Here is a 17,354-nt window from a genome sequence, read left to right as displayed (position 1 = left end):
GTTACTGAAGTGAAACAAGGAGCAGCAAAGCAGGTTTCCAAAGAGACACCCAAGTCTCTTTCAGGAAGGCAAAGGCGATGGAATCCAGAAAAAAAAGCACAACCTAATAGCTTTGCTTGGCCCCTGACACTTAAACCTTTCCTCCATTCCCTGCTCATGTTTAAAACTTGCTGAGCGAGCGTGACAGTCTGAGCTCTCCTGGGAGCATGTTCAAAGGAGCAGGAAAGATGCCAGAGGAGAAAGCAAAGTGTCAGGAAAAGGCAGGGTTGAGGAGAGGAAGAGATATAAGCAATAAGCATTTAAGTAAGACAGAGATATGCATGTTCAGGATCTTGCTTTTCCTCTTTACTGCCCCTATAGCCTCCTGGCCTGGAGCTGTGTGCCCATGGGGTCCCAGGGATGTGCTTGCCCAAGGCACAACTCTAGCTTTGAGGCCGCTTGAGTTGTATGTGTCCCACACATGTTACTGAGCAGGAGAGATTAGGTTGGGCTCCATCGTCTACCTGCAGGCTCCTCCAGGTCTCTCCAATGTGCAAGCAACAGGCTGGGGCTGGGGAACATGCAACTGCTGCGCTCATTGGGGAAGGCAACTCCACTGAGCTGTTGAGGTGATTCTTCCCTCCACTTTACTGTAGATCTCATTATTGCCTGATCTTGTGGCTTGCTTTGGTAAAACATTTGATCCATAATGGTTTTGGTTTTCTTTTATTAGCAAGTGAAAGGAGCAACACTTCCTGTCTCATTTTCTAATACCTCCATATTATGAATGAACTAGGCAAAGACCCTTTGGGATTTACTACCTTTGTCCTAGTTGTCTGTTGGCTGAGGCTCTTAACTCTTCCTTGATTTCAAAGAAACTATCTTAAAGAGAGAAAAATAAATCCAGTGCAAAAAGTATCATGATGAGATGCAGCAGGGGGCTATACAAAGAGCCTTAGCCTCCCCATCCCCAGCTCTGGGGGAATATATGGAGTGCAAGAGTTAGTGGAAGAGTAGTGGGGATATATAGGGCAGAGAAAGGAGTGCAAGACCAGCTGCCATTGACATCAATCCCTCATCGTTGTTGATGCCAGTTGCCATACAAAGCCTGGGCCTAGAACAGTAATATTCTTGATGTGAATTCATCACTCATCTGAGTCCACACACCATGAGTGACACAAGACACTTAGATGGTGTGTAGGCAAACAGTATTTCAGCATGACTGCAAGCAAGGCAAGGCAACCACGAGCAGAGCGCCAGCCACACTGGGTTGTGTCGCCTGGAAAGTAGAGACTGGGGCAAAGCTGTGAAGGAGGCCTGGTGGGTAAAGAAGAGGTCCCCAGTTCTGGCTTGTAAGGCTAATATGGTCTCTGGGTGCATTTAGGGGGCACAGACAGGCAGAAGAGGGGAAGTTCTGTTATCCCTGGGCTTGCGACATCTATTTCTGGGAATCAGTGATCAAAAGGGTCCAAGAAAACCTGGGAGCGTTCAGAGAAAAGCTGCAATAACTAGGGAGAGTCAGAGATCTCTGTGTACTTGGCTGTATTAAAGTAGTGATTCGACGGTGAGGAGGAGAAATGTGATCATGTAACCTTTTCCAATCTAGCAAGTAAACATCCAAAAGCTGGAATTTGACACTGGTATAATTCAGACCAGAAAGAAGGTGAATGTTTTTCATGACTGGGGAAATTAACTTCATGAGCATCTGACCCAGGGTTATGGTTGATTGTCTGTAACTGAAAATATTAGAATCAATCTTGGATGGTTCTCCAAAATGTAGCTCCAGTTCAACTATTTGATTTGAAACTGGAATTAAATTTAGGGAAGTTCTGTGACCTGTATTATGAGGGGAGTTCACAGTTGCATTGCTCCCTGCTGGCATCAATATCACTTGTTATTGGTGCTGGAAGAACCATAAACTTCTGAATCCAGCCAGTACACTAGTGCTCTCTCTTGGTTTACTATGATACAACAGCCCATCCTAATGGACAGTGTTGTACATTTGTCCTTCTTTTATTCCTTCCTCCCTCCCTGTCTGTGTCAAGTGTTTCTGAAAATACAGCTGCTGGCTGTGACAGAGGCAAAAAGGCATTTGGTGTGTATTTGAGAGCAGCAGCGGAGGAGGTGAGGGCTTTGCCGCTTAGTTGAGACCTCTGCTGGAAGCCCCCTTTTCTCCCTGCAGATTTCCTCACACTTGCTGGGGTGGCTGAGCTTTTGGCTTTGGGTTTTCCATACAGTTAGAGAGCAGGGCAGAGGGAAGGTAGTGTTGGGAGGTGCCACCTCACCAGTTTTAAGCTTATAGTGTTGGGGGGGGGGAGTCCATGAGCATTTTTGTTTTCAGTTAACAATCTGGGCTTTCCCAGATGCTTGGGTGATGTCTTGCAGACCCCAAGGGCTGCTGCATGTCCTAGCCCTGGCTTGTCCCTCTACCCAAAACGACTCTGTCTGTGTCATTCCTACCCAGGTCTTTGAGTGACCACTGCCTCTGTGAAAGGCAGCAGATCTGCAGGAGCCCTTATAAATGTATGTCCAATGTTATAATCACATCTAGTGTTCATCAGAAGGGTAGCATAATTTTCTTGCATAATTCAGGTGATGAGATAGCTGTCTGTAAGCACAGAAATGATTTTATTTCAAAATGATGGTTTTAGGTTTTTTGCTAATATTTTGTACATAGCAGTTTTCTGGCTTATTTAGGCCTAGTACATTTTATTTCCATTCTATAGTAAAATATTACGTTTCAAAATTTAATTTAGCTGCAAATTTGAACAACAGGAAAAAAGGTGGCATGAGGCAAAACATACCGCTTCAGGTTATCCTAACTGTGTCTGTGTAACATTTTGTTGCAATACTAACATTTAAATTTAATTAAATAACGCACATCAGTTCTAAAATAACAGTGTTCAAACTAGGTTTCAAAACAAAAACTGGAGGAACTTGCAGATATTTTACACTGCTCTTTTGTGGGAAACAGTACAAGTGTGCATGGGTTTCCATTTGGGCAAGAAGGGGTTGCGCTGGGCATTAGGTTACCTGCCGCCTACCCTGAGCCAGGCTCTGGGCTAGCTCTGCCAGGAAGTCCTGAAATGGTCCTGTCAAAGCCAGCGGGAGGTGAATTTAAGTGCACGGTGTTTCGCCTAAACCAGAGCAAATATTGCATCACGTCAGAGTGCATGGCGTTCCTTCTGTGCCAGCAGCGCAGACCGGCATGTCAGTCTCAGGGTTGACCGGGGTGAGGCTGCCGCGGGAAGAGGCGATGGGAAATGCCTTCCGTGCACCGCTACGTGGTGCTCATGGCCCTTCTCTTTTCTGTGTTTTTAGCCTGTGAAGATGGATATAAGCTGGAAAATGAGACCTGTGTGAGGTATGGTGACTGTTCCCTCCTCCTAGTCCACGTCCTTTTGAATATTGTTTTGGTGACCTGTTGTCACAACTAAGCCACTGAAACTCCATGTTGTGTTCTGTTACCAGCTGCCCATTTGGCTTAGGTGGATTCAACTGTGGAAACCGTAAGTACCAAATTTTGTTTCTTTTAATTTCTACAGTGTCAGAAATGGGAGATTTGAAGCAAGTAATTGCAGATGACTGTGTCTAAAATGCAATAGGTACAGAATACTCTTGTCAGGTTTTTTTGTTTCTTCATTTTCTGCTGAGAATTATTTTGTTGACCTTCTTTGTCAAAGTTGTCAGTGTTATCTTCTAAAGAAAGATGTCCTTTTCTCTGGATACTCTGTCACGATATCATGTATGGAGGGCACTCTTAGTATCATAGAATAGTTTGGGTTGGAAGGGACCTTCAAAGGTCATCTGGTCCAACCCCCCTCTTGAAACAAGGTATTCAGAGGTTAATCCATGAAATATCATTTAAATTATTCTGATTTATTAGTAAAGGTAATCTGTCCTCTGGGGAAACATGACCTTGTTTTCCCTTTAGCAGGAGATCCCAACTCCATCCATTTCACTCAGAAATTTAAGGCAATATTGCTTGCAGAGGGAGGAAAGATGGGATATAAATAGTTAGTCCCTTTGCATGAGGACTGTGGACATGTTTACAGTAGAATTTACAGCTACATTGCTGTTTCTAAGTGAGTCTCTGTCTTTCTTGTCTGCAGCATATCAGCTTATCACTGTGGTGATTGCAGCTGCAGGAGGTGGACTTCTGCTTATCATGGGCATAGCACTTATCGTCACCTGCTGCCGGTAGGTACCACCAGAAGCCCCAGCTCCTCCATGGCATCTTCTCAGTGGGTCACACCACACTTAATGCTCTACACATGAACCCTGATGGACCAAAACACAGGATAGCTAAGCAGGTGGATTAATCAGATACTGAAGTATTGCACTGTGCTTTCATTTGGGACATATATTTCTGTTTTCCACCAACCAGGCCAAAAAAAATTGAACTCTGTGTCTCTTAAGCATGTGCCTGACAGTCACATTGTCTAAGGATGGAGATTCAAAAGAGTCCTTCCCCCTCAGAGCTGTAAGGCAGCAATAAGTCTCCAAAAATGCAAGCTAAGTAGAAAAGAGAAGTTTAGTCAACAGTAGCGATTACTGGCCATTGCTGAAGTGGTATTTGAGTGTATTTAAGGCTATTTTCATTTTCCTTTATGGACAAGTCCTGCATATGCTCTTACTCTGTGTGTCTCCTACTCAAATACACACATGCATGTACACATGCAGCTCCCATACCAGCAGGTAGATTCGGACTGGAAGCAAGATTCAGACTAGAAGCCTGTCAAGGAAGCTCCGCTTCATGATTTATATATCATGAAAAGGGCTTCCTTGCAGTAACACCCTCTCCCTCTCATTTCAGCCCCCAAATCTAGGATTTCAAAGCTCTCTGATTAAAGTTATCAACTGGGTTTATCAGTAACACAGATGTGGCAGTAAATTGGTTGGCGCAGTGGTATATGCTTGTTCCCTCGTGTTTTGAGCCGGGGTGACCAGCAGAAGGGTGTGATGGCCAGATCTCTGCAGGGATGGATTGATCTTCTCATGAGTCTTGGCCTTTGGCAGGTTATGTGACTTCCTGGAGGGTACTCTAATTTGAACTGGAAATGTCGCCAAAGTCCACTCATACATGGTAATCATGTTAGGGGCATTTGATGTCATTCAGGCCAGCCCCATTTAGGTTTTCCTTCTAAGGAATTGACATAGTGACATAGTGCCTAGAAGTGCTATACTTGAGCACTTGGAGACTTGAAGACCATGGGAGCGTCCATATGTTTTTCTTTCCTCCTGGATTTCCATTACTTTTTTATTGACTCAGGTGGATACACATATTTATAATAGACAGCAGGCATAAGTGGGATCAGGAGAGGTTCAGACTGAATGTAGGGGAAAACTTTTTCACCAAGAGGACAGTGAAGCAGTGGAACAACTTGCTCAGAGAGGATATGCCATCCCTATCCTTGGAAATTTCAAATCCCACCTGATAATGCCCTCAGTAGGACAATCTGACCTCGTATCTAATTTTGCCTTGGAACAGAGGATTGGACTACAGCCCTTCTGAAGTGATCTTTGTTCCCAGTCAAGGTTCATTACAGAAGTAAATCTTCTGAGATCACGTCAGAAAAGCATGTAAGATAGCAGGATAAGTTGTATGTTTTCATTTTCCTTCATTCTTTTATAAACAGGAAGAATAAAAATGACATAAGTAAACTCATTTTCAAGAGTGGGGATTTCCAGATGTCACCATATGCTGAATATCCGAAGAATCCCCGGGCACAGGAGTGGGGCAGAGAGACCATCGAGATGCAGGAGAATGGGAGCACCAAGAACCTGTTGCAGATGACAGATGTATATTATTCGGTATCAAACCATAGCTTAACTATTAACCCTTTGTCCCTGACACAGCAAAGACACATTCCTGATGAGATGTCATTAGGAAGAGTGCTAGGGAAATGTCTAGGAGCATTTTGGTAGATGCCCCAAAAACCCAGTCCTAAAGAAGGACAGTTAAAGGTTTTGGGCAGACTGCTAGGTATCCTTGTGGGTAGTTTTTTCACATCTGCCCTCACTGATGATGCTGAAAAGTTGAGACCTCTGCCTGGGGGACTTAATCCCAATATGGGCAGATGCTGGTCATTGAGGACCCCTCTTTTCTTCCACTTTTCCTTTCTCCAGTGTACAGGCAATTTCCTGGAGCAGAAAGGGTGTTTAAGGAGCATCCTTTCAAGCTCTGAAGTGGCAGGAAAGAAGTAGTGGAGGAGTAATAGGCTGTGTAGGGCACAGAAAATCACAAGCACAAGACCTGCTGTCATAGTTGGTACCATCTGCTAATGTCTGTATTCAGAGCTGTGATACTTTTATATCATCTGTCACTAATCCGCAGCAACATGCTGGAAGTACTTAAGGTGTGTGTGGGTTACTCATGTGAGTGAAGGTTGCAGAATTTCACATAAGTCACACATTCTGGACTTCTGCTTTCCAGAGCAGAAAGCAGCAAGCAATACTTTTTTTTCTGGCTTGTATTTTAAGTTTTCCAGTAAGCAAGTTTACTGGATTTCACAGCCTAAATGGAAATATTTCTCCTTCTTGCTTCCAGTAAGAATGGGAGATTTGGAAATAAAAATGCATTCCTTAAACATTTTTAAAGACTTTTATTTTGCTGGCAACTAGAAAGGGGAGCTTTTCAGAAAGTGGTAGGTCATCAGGGTTTTGTATAGATCTTCTCGGTACCAGATCAAACCAGTTGCCTTGATGTTATTTACCAGGTGAAAGGATTGTACAGTCTTGGTCTTAGACATCAAAGCTCCTCAACCAAGTGTCCCCAGGACATTTACTTAAGTAAGAGAAGGGAAGAGAAAGGGAGATCAGATCACTTTGTGTTTGACATATAATCCAAGCCCCTGTGTTGGGATAGTAGGTACCTATGGTTAATTGGGAGAGAAGTGCTCCCAGGTAATACTCAAAGCAGATGACTAACTTTGATTTTCTAGAAGTGTTTCCTTCAAGGATGGCTCTGGGACAATATCCTTTTGATGAGTCATTTCCATACCTGATCTCATCAGCACAATCCTTGGATTAAAAATTAACTGTGCACTTAGACTGCATTTGATGGAGGCAGGTAAACTTCAAATCTGCTAATTGGCAAGGTGTTGAATCTAGATTGCATCAGAAAAGCTCCTTCAGGCAATGCATAGCTCCCACATTAAAAATCATTCTAGGTTATAGAGGTCATTAGTGATCATGTTATTGCTTCTAGCTACTCAAATAACTGCTGGGAAACTTGGTAAGGCTGTGTCTGAAGGAGGATTTGAGTGTGCAAGTAAGACCCTTCTTATTTCATTTTTTTGCTAATCCAGCCAACTGGACTGAGAAATCCTGAACTGGAAAGAAATGGACTTTATCCTCCCTACACTGGTTTGCCTGGATCTCGACATTCATGCATCTACCCTGGACAATACAATCCATCCTTCATTAGTGATGAAACCAGAAGAAGAGACTATTTTTAGCAGGGAGTGGAAAGGGAGTGGAAGATTGACACAGTTCTGTGGCCCTTGATCCCCAGGTACAATCTGTCTCCTGGGCAGTTCAGCCCATATCAGTCTTACTCTTCCCATTTAACAGGAAGGACTTTGAACTTCATGCCGAGCATTGCTGCCCTGAGGAATCGTTGCACTCCCTAAGCAGCAGAAGGAAGGACAAGGAGGAAGAGGGAATGGCTCAAGGTGCACATCACTGAAAGACCCAGGTGGAAGTTAATACATGTACTCCAGATTTGTTCTGTGCTGCTGCTTTGCTCACTTTACGCTACATGGCAAGCATGGATCAGTATAGGCAGATGAACTATGCCTAGGACTCTTCACTGAATACCACTAAAGAGCGTTTTGTTTACAGATCTTGTTTTCTGTTGACTGTGCTTGTCTTAGCCAACCTTTAGGCAAAGATTCACTTTGCAAAGTGCAACTGCTTTTGGTAGGGCAAGTTTGTCCACTCCCTTTTACATTGCTGCATTGCTTTCTGCTTCATATACAACAGGGAAGCTGGCTTGTCCTCTGGCCCTAACCTTCTTGCTGGTAGAAATTCTTTAAAATGCTGGGTCCTTGGTGAAGTCTGATGCCTGTTAATGTAAACTGAATTCATGAGCTGGTTGATTCCAAGGAGTATGGGAAAGTTAGTCATACTACTACAATTTTAACTGAAAAAAGACAAAGTTGATCCTATGCACTGCTTTGAAAACTTTCCATATATCAGAAAGAGTACGAGTATGATGTTTTGCCAACCAGCATAGCTCAGAAGTGATGCCACTATACATCATCATAGTGCTTCTGTATAGGAACTTATGGGACTCTGTTTCTCTGCAGGGATTTAGAAACAGCAATATAATGTTAAATAATTGCTCACAGGGCTGTGAATTCAGCATCCTCCTTAGAATCTGGGAAGGAGCAATAACGCTATAGCCCTAGTTTGGCAGTGGAACCTGAATTCTGGGTTCTACAGGCAGGACATAGTTTTCAAGCCTCCCCAGCCCACCTTGACTTCTGTAGGAGTTGTGGAGGCTTTCAGTACTGTGGAAAATAAGGCTCGCTGCAATCAGTTGTATTCAAGGGAGAGAAAAATAGTATGTTTTCAATCCTAGTGGAACAAATATCACTTATGTTGAAGTGTTTTGCTTGCTTTCATCACAGTTTTGAATGATTCATACCAGGCAGATTTCCTCACCTAGGCATGTTAATTCATATTAATCGTCTTGGCAAAAGCTGAAGAATGTAAGTTATTATATTTCTCACCAAAGATAAAATTCAACAGTAATGGGCTGTATTCCGAGCTAGGTGTTGAAAAAGAGATCTTACTTATCAGAGAATCATATAATTTGGGTTGGAAGGGACCTTGAAGATCATCTCTCTAGAGTGTCCTGCAGCTGAACACAGTGCTGCAGGTGAGGTCTCCTGAGAGCAGAGGGGGAGAATCACCTCCCTTGACTTGCTTTTGATGAAGCCCAGGTTGTGGTTGGCTTTCTGGGCTGCAAGTGCATGTTGCTGGGTCATGTTGAGCTTCTTGTTGAACAACACCCCCAAGTCCTTCCCTGAATTCATTCTCTGCTGAGGCTGTATTTTTTCGTGGGGTTGCAGGAAGTATAAGGAAGTATATGCACCGCTTACCTTTAATGCAGTGTTAACTTGACATCCAAACCCATCCAGATACAGATCCTTCCCCTTAATGTGACTGTGCTTGTATGAGGATAACAGATAGCACAATTCCTTAGCCACTAACCCACCATCTCTCTAGTGCGTACATAAGTTAGTTTCACTGAAGAGCAAATAGCCACTGATATTCTCTTCTCCCCACTATGCTTGAAAAACAGTGCCTACAAGTTCATAATGTAGCTCAACTCACTGAAGCACTAAGGATCATGGGATGCATCCTCCAAACTGCCTAACCTCAAGTACGAACAGCAGTTCAGATATGTTGTGTGGTCACTCACCAGAGGCAAACCTGAGGTGATTAGGAGCCCTCCACCAGGGAGCAGGTACTCGTGTTCTACAGATGGTGTGAGTTTTCAGATCCTTTCCCAGTACTTTGGAGGCTGTTGTGCTCTTTATCAAAAGTGAGCAACAGCTACCCAGTGGAAGGGGAGCTAGCTAGCACTAGGCATCTATTAGCTGTGAAGGCTAAGAAGTTTCTGTTTCCTCAAAACTGCAAGACAGGAGAGACACCACAAATGTGCTTTGAAGACACAGTTTGGTGCACCAGCCATAGCATACAAGCACAGTGTCTTTTTATACCTCACCCCTTATCTACTATGTAGAAACAGTAGTGTGAGCTTGCAAAAAAATTAAAAAATCTTCATGGATGCCTAGGGCAGTATCCTTATCCTTTGCACTTTCATAATCTTTTGGTGACCGCACATGCAGCTTCATGCTTGTCTGATCCATAATCAACCTTGCAGGTGTCAGTACACCTGTTCATCTCAACTTTAGGGAAGAAATGAATGGATGCTCATGGGAACCGCAGCTGCCTAAGGAGCTGTATTTAAGGAAAACTCTAGTTAAGTAGCCAAAATAGTGTAATAGGTAAGGCAGAAGAACTAGCTGTTCCCTTCCATGCTGATCGGTGTTTCCAGCCCATAAATGATGTTCTTCCTTTCGTTAGCAGCTGATATCTTAGCTGCACAGGACCCATTGTATGATGTAAACTCAGGGCTTGACTCTGCTGTGCTATAGGATCCTTCAGAGAGGACATTGGCAGGGTCTTTCTGTGCCAGTGAGTTGCCTGTTTTTGAGAGTTCCCAGGACCTAAAAGACTGCCTTTCCCATGGTATGGAGGACAGTTTTGTCTGTATTACAGAAGCAAAGAGGAAGCTGGGATTCATGTTAAGTCTATGTCCAAGGCATATAGGTGAGCACTGGGCTCTGTCCATCTTTACTAAAGCAGCTGAGCAAAAAGGAAGAGTGTCCCAGCAATGATGGTAGGATTTAACCACATGCCAGCATTTTGTCAGCTACTGAAGAATTTAAACACATGCTTATAGGCAAACACGTTTAACTGCTTGGTTATTTTGAAGACTGCGAAACGTGCCTGTGTGTGCCAAGTACAAAGTAGGAAATACCAACTCACATTGCAGGTCAATCCCTCCATTTAAAGAGTAACATGGACTATATGAACAAAACTCCTGGTCTGTATCTCACAGCAAATTTCAAGGGATTTGAGTGGAAATAAGATAGGGCTGTTCCTTATTGAGATCACACAAAAGTTTGCAAGCAATTACTTTTAATTTCTCAACGATCTTCAAATCCTTCTTAAAGCTGTATCTGGAATGAAAGAGTCTCAATAAACACAGCAGGATTTTCTGACTGAGGACTGCAAAACTTGGCCTTTTCCAAAGCAGAGACCTTTACTGCACTGAAATTTTCTCTCTGTCAAAGCAGGTAAACGTTGGAAAATTTCTTATGAGAATTTATCCATTGCAGGCTGACTTTCTTTTTAGCTTTGGTAAGAGAGGAGTCATGGAGCCACTACATAGTCTATAGGAGGAGGAAAAGGGTCTCTCCTGACCTGCAGCACCTTCTCTGGGTGTTGTAGGAGGCCCCGCTCAGCGGACAGGAAAGGATTTAGGCAAAAGTCAGCACCTGGGTGAGTGCAGGTGCTTTCCCACATGTGAACCAGGAAATCCTTGTGGAGCCAGCAGATGCAGCCCCAGGTGATTCAGATCCCCAGGTTTCTACCAGCCCTGCCACGTCCCACACTGCAGTGTTTCTGGGTAGAAGGGGTGGGGTACACGGCAGTGTGCTTTGCTAGTTTATGGTAATTATTTTACTGCAGTTGTTTACTAACACATTCCAGCAGCAATGGGCTCACCCAACCACAGCAGGTATGTGACCTGTTTCTGTACAGCTTGCCTCTTTTAAAGCTGCCACCAGGATCCTATTTGCCTGCTTCCTCTTTGTCTCCCATAAACTAAACACCTTCTGGCAGTGGAGTGGGGCTTATGGCTCCTGTCAGATGTGAGAAGGGTCTCCATGTGCCCTCAATATTTTTAAGTGCAGATGCCTCTCTGTTCAGTATCTTAGTTCCCATAGGATATCCAAATAAATGCATCTTAGACTATTTAGACTACTTTTAGCTACCCCAAATTTCAAATTTTGAGCACACTGGATGTTTTTGCCAAGGGGAATTTTTATTCCACTATCCAAGAGGACAAGATAGAAGTGGTATGTTTCTTCTAGGGAGGATGCAAGTGGTTCAGCCAGATGTGAGGAAAGGAAGAAAAACTACACCAACACTGCATAGAAATTTTCTTTTGCTCCTGTCAGCTGTGGAAAGCTGGGGGAGAAGTCAGCAAGGGCCCATAGGCAGTTGTGTGGGTGTATTTTTGATTAACTTTGGAAAAAATGCTAATTCTGTTGCTTGACAGGAGATGTGGAAGGCACGTGTTTGCTACTATGGTGCTCTGCCAGTTGTGGTAACAAAAGCCCTTCACCCACAGAAATACCTCTGGCAGTAAGCCTAGGAGAGTTAATCCCAGGGAACAGAGCCGCAAAATGCAGATTTGAGGGACTATTCAAAAGGGATGCTCGTACATGCAGCCTTCCTGTGTCAGCCATGCACTGCTGCTCTCTCTGGCCAGCCTTCCCAGATGCACTGGGAAAATGAGAGGCCTTTTGCGTACTGTTGAAACCTCACAGTCCTGAATCGGGCTATATGAAGAGAGGATTTTGACACCCTTTTCTTTCCACATTTACAGCATTTATGTAACACAGCAGCAATGAATCACGTTGTTGCAGCATTTCCCGTAGGTCTCACTGTCACGGTCACGTACTGAGTAACACCTTGTGACCAGCCTTCTAAAAGGTGTTTGCCTCCACACTACATGGTAGTAAAAAGCTTTTAAAAATAGCAATAAATTTGAGTTAGAGGGAGGTGCTTGTCACTGTGTAATTGTTTGTGCTAGTACTTTTAAAGGGTGTTTGCTGGCACCTGAGTGAGCAGCAGAGCAGGTCTGGACACTGCTGCAGACACCAAGCACTTCCCTAGGACTTGTCTCCAATGCTGGTCAATGGCCATGTCCGTTCCAAATCCAGCTGGACTTCTTGTTCCCTTATAGTGATGTTTAATCTTCAGTTTTCTTCCTTAAATTAACAAGAACAGATGCATTTTACTTATATACTCTTCCTATGCTGACTAATGTTTTTTCCTCTTTACACACAAAGGACTTAATCCAGCATTCATTATAGTGGCTGGGGTGACTCTCACATGGACTGTAATCGATTTTTTTTAGGCCTAAATTATTCCACCTGTGTGTTATATATGCTTTCCCCTAGCTCCATGTTCTGCCTATTTCTGTGATACTGTTGCTGCCTTTCCATGTTTTATTTATATTTTAAAGTATACTTATTACTGTAGCAGGACCTGTATTATGTGAGATTGACCAAAACAGATTGAAACACCTTCCTGAGAAGAGAGTGGATGTGAATTTTTTGTAGTCGTTTTACTGATCAGCCAACCTGTTGTCTTTTGTGTAAGATCTTCAAGGGATGTAGAGGTGCTTCCTCTTTAGTCAGAGATAAAAACAGCTATTCAGTTCACTCTTACTTGTCTCTTAAGAAATGAAGCAAGATCTCTCAGTTTCAAAAGAGGCATTCACTGTGTGCCTCTAAGATTTCAGGAACTTTGCAATGTGTATTTAAGTGTATTTAATTCTTCATTCCCTTGTACTACTGAAATTAAAATCAGGACAGAAATCCATGAAGGGCTAAGAAATAACAAAGAAAAAAAAAAGAAAAAAGAAGCAAAGCAAGGAATATGACTGTGTTTTGCAGAAGTAAACATCTGAAGTGGGTGTGGCTCCTGTACTGTAAGGTCTGTATGTCGGATAGCCCCTCTTCTGTGTCTACTTTGTTGTGCATGTGCATAATATCCTTGTTGAGGAAAAACATAGAAAGGGTGCCTGATGCTCCTCAGAAGTGGGATGTAAGTGTGCTAAGTCCCTTGGTCTTTATTCTGGTAAAATGCTAGAAGGGATGAGAGTCTTGTTTGGGTTAACGACTGCAGCAGGCCGCTTCCCAGATCTGCAGAATCCTATATGGAAAAGTCCCATGGAATACAGTAAAATCTGATCACTTCTGTTGAACAGTGCCATAGAATTCACCTGACATAAAAGGTCTCAAATAAAATCAGCTAGGGTAGGTTTAGTTTAAAGACAAAACAAACAAAAAAACCAACAGAATAAATACTCAATAGTTTCCTTTTTTAAAGGAAATTCTGTTAAACTCAGTGATTTGTTTTAAGACCTGTTAAATTCTACCTGACTTCCTCCTACCAGAAGGTCAGCCTCGGTGTGTAAAATCATAATGGTTTATTTGAGGTTTCCTAACAGAAGGTCAAAACTTGGTGTGTAAAATCTTAATGGTTTATTTGAGCAGCTTTCAGAATTGCAGTAGTAAAGCTCACCTTTTGTAAGCTCTATTTCAAAAGGTAAATTTTCAGCATTTGTTTGTGCTTCTTTTAACAACCTGAGTGTAAACCTGCTTTATGTTCATGCTATTGCCCTGTTACATTCTCTGTATCTCTAAATGTTTGCTTCCAAGTCATTGGGGTCCTGAGGACATTTTCCAAACCAGTATTATTTAAAGTTTTATCATATTTTCAGACTCCACTAATTATACAGTACTGTAGTGGCAAAATATAATTTTTAAGGATTGGATTATTTTTATACCTTCATCCAATATTGTTAAATCTGGCGTTCTAGTCAGTATTGCAAAAGGATACAATAAAGCTATGAATATTACAATGTCTCAGCTTTTTCATTGTCTTTAGCTTTCCCTGTAAAGAGATTCATACACAACTATAATTGGAAATATAATCTAGAAAACAAGAAATTTTATAGTTCTTCTGCTCTTCTTGAGGTGCTTGGTGATTGAATACTTAAAATGAAAAGCAAAGAAGAAATGAGTATGTTCTGTTAGTTGTGCTAAATGAACTTCTACTCAGCTGAAATACAAGATGTGTTCTGATACATTTATCATTAAGAAGCTAATTAAGTAGCATTAAGCAGCTCAATTTATTTTTTTCATCAATTTAATTTTTCATCTTACTGGAATTGCAAGAGAATTAGTCAGGTTGTGGGGTTTTGTGTGTTGGAGAGGAGGAAAACCTCAGGAGAGGTCGGTGCAGCATAGCTGTTTGCAAGGGCAAGGGACTGGACCTGACCACAGTGAGATCAGTCCTGCCTCAGCGAGCTCCACAGGGGACTGTGAAGAACATATATCTGAGTGTCTCTTAGAGGAAGAAAGAAGAGGATACCCTGAATCCAAATGAGCACAATGTCCAGCCCAGCCTGATGGGAAGAGGTGTGATGTGGAAGAGCATCTGGAATAATGGCAGGTATGCTCATCTGGGACTAAGGTGGGATTCATCTGCTTTATCAAAACTTAGGTGGCAGATTGAAGCTATTTGAACCAACCATTTGGCTCCTCTAGTAAACATGAAAATATACAAGCATTAGCAGAGAGTAGCTGCCCCCATGGTAAGATAACCTTCACCCTTGACAGTAGTGTCACAAGACCCCACACTAGACAGCTGTCCTAGATGAAGTAAATAACACTTGCAGAGAAATGGTGAGTCTAGAATATCTTCATAGAATAATAAAATCATAGAATGGTTTGGGTTGGAAAGGACTTTAAATATTATCTAGTTCCAACACCACACCATGGGCAGGGACACCTTCCATTAGACCAGGTTGCTCAAAGCCCCATCCAGCCTGCCCTTGAATACTTTAAGGGATGGCGCAGCCATAGCTTCTCTGGCAACGTATTCCAGTGCCTCACCTCCCTCATAGTGAAGAATTTCTTCCTAATATCAAATCTAAGTCTACCCTCTTTCAGTTTAAAGCCATTCCCCCTTGTCCTGCCACTACTTGCTCTTATAAGAGCACAGCTTGGTGTTGTCAGCAGACTTGCTGAGGGTTCATTCAATCCCACTGTCCATGTGGCTGACAAAGTTGTTAAACAGCTCCAGTCCCAATACCAGTCCCTGAGGAATGCCACTTGTCACTGGTCTCCATTTGGACATTGAACTGTTGACCGCAACTTTTTCAGGGGCTGCCATCCAGCCAATTCTTTATCCACCAGGTGGTCCATCTGTCAAATCCATGTCTCTACAGCTTAGAGACAAGGATGTTGTACGCTACAGTGTCAAATGCTTTGCAAAAGTCCAGGTAATCTTGCTACATTCTGAAACGTATAGTCTACTTTTTACTTGGATATAGTACAGAATTGTGTTATATGCCTGCTCCCTGTCCTGTAAGACTCCAGCGAGAAAATAATGGAGAGAGTAACATGATTAAATCCTGAGGTTCGGTTCATTTGCAAGAGAAGGACTGCTAGCAGTGTCTCAGTTTTGTTACCAATACCATTGCAAGTTGTTCTGTTTTATGTGTGACATCCATGTCTTTTAAGCAAATTGGCAGTGCAAAAGAACTGGTCACAGCATTGTCATAAGACTAGGGAAAAGACCCTTGCAAATACAGACAAGAACATGATTTAACAGTTCTTCCCACTTCAGATTTGCATACCAGTACCTCTGAGACCACCAGTGTGTGCCCTCAACCATCTTGTGGATCACTTGAAAAGAAGTCGAAGGGTATTTATCTGCTTCCCCTGATCATGGGTGAATCTGCATGTATAGCACTTTCATTTAGACTTTCTGGAGGGTTTTTTTTAAGCTTATAGCTAATCGAAACATACATTTCTACTTGTGTATGTAATGTGCAGTGGATGAACCAAATTACATATGTAGTAGTAAAATATATAGGAATTTAGTAAGGAATAGGATTGAAAAAAATAAAGAGGAATAAAGTATCCATCTGATGGATACTTTGTAGTATCTATCTGTAGATAGATACTATAAAGAAGTATAGAAGACACTTGCTCCTACTTGAATGTATGTCTTCTGGCAGCGTGATTGCCCCTTAATTACATGCAAATTACAGCTGAATGAGGCCGCAAAGGACTATGGACCTCCTAATAGATAAATGAGGCCTTTTACCTTTGATATTCCATTTTCCTGCCATCAACAAAGATCAAGAGAAAAAATTCTGTTACTAAGTACAGCATACTTTATTCCACAACAATCACATAACAATCCATAACAATGTCTATGCTCTTGGTTGCCATGTCTGAGCCTTGATGCACAGCTCTGGCTTTATAGCTTCTGGAGAGTTATTTAGTTGTATCTGGAAGAGAGTTTTCTCTGTAATTCCTTACGGGACTTCACAACTGCTGTGGCTATTTGAGTCTGGATTAACAGTCAACTATCATTTAAATATGTGCTTGATAATGTCATTAATAATTGCATTAGAGCTGCTGATGTTTCACAGACATCAGTTCTCCTGTTCAGGTAATTCTCTGTCTCTTCTCCTTAACCATCAAGACTCCATTACTAATTCCCCTACAAACTGTCAAGCAATGCGGCACACACAGCCTGTCATCCCTCTTCTTCCTGGGAAGAGGCTGTTGTGACTACTGGTGCATCACAGAATGGACAGGGAAGGGCAAGCAGAGACAAAAAGATCTGATATGTGCAAGGGCATGTCTGTTCAGCACGTTATTTCCTGGGGGAACTGCTGCCTTTTGCATGGCAAATAATTCACACTTCCCAAACTGTGATCATGATAAACAAGAACAACCAGGTAAGAGTGGAAGTGAACTCTAAAAATACAGGTAATACGCCAGCCCCTGATGTGCATTCACTGTAGAGAATAGTTTTAACGTGGGACTACACACCCAACCAGTAGATACCAGTGTAGCCAGCAAAGCTACACTGTTTACACGTGCTGAAGACCCGACCCTCATTTTCAGTAATCAGCTGAGAAGCTCTCTTGGTCCTATAGTCTTGCTTCATAGCCAACACAGTGAGATTTTAAGACC

At 42.5% G+C, this 17,354-nt stretch overlaps 1 protein-coding gene across 7 annotated transcripts in view; it reads left to right on the top strand.

Moving 5' to 3' along the window:
* The window catches only part of HEG1 (heart development protein with EGF like domains 1), a 57,395-nt gene extending 43,177 nt beyond the window's left edge, over positions 1 to 14,218 (top strand). For 5 of the 7 annotated variants that reach the window (XM_061472888.1, XM_061473219.1, XM_061473060.1 and 2 more), the window contains 5 exons: positions 3,301 to 3,343; positions 3,451 to 3,488; positions 4,092 to 4,179; positions 5,619 to 5,793; positions 7,290 to 14,218. In XM_061472888.1, coding sequence (XP_061328872.1) covers positions 3,301 to 3,343; positions 3,451 to 3,488; positions 4,092 to 4,179; positions 5,619 to 5,793; positions 7,290 to 7,439 — 494 coding nt within the window. In that variant the 3' untranslated portion in view covers positions 7,440 to 14,218. Of the gene's footprint in view, positions 1 to 3,300; positions 3,344 to 3,450; positions 3,489 to 4,091; positions 4,184 to 5,618; positions 5,794 to 7,289 lie in introns of those variants that run through there. The other 2 variants (XM_061473138.1, XR_009746911.1) reach the window with 2 other exon arrangements.
* The last annotated feature ends 3,136 nt before the right edge of the window (positions 14,219 to 17,354 follow it).

This window comes from Pezoporus flaviventris, unplaced genomic scaffold, assembly GCF_033815535.1.
Source record: "Pezoporus flaviventris isolate CSIRO_AGI_PZ_B2104156 unplaced genomic scaffold, CSIRO_AGI_Pfla_v1 ptg000001l, whole genome shotgun sequence".
Taxonomy (NCBI): Eukaryota; Metazoa; Chordata; class Aves; order Psittaciformes; family Psittacidae; genus Pezoporus; species Pezoporus flaviventris.
Note: the sequence above shows the minus strand (reverse complement) of the source record. Positions and strands in the feature narration are given on the sequence as shown.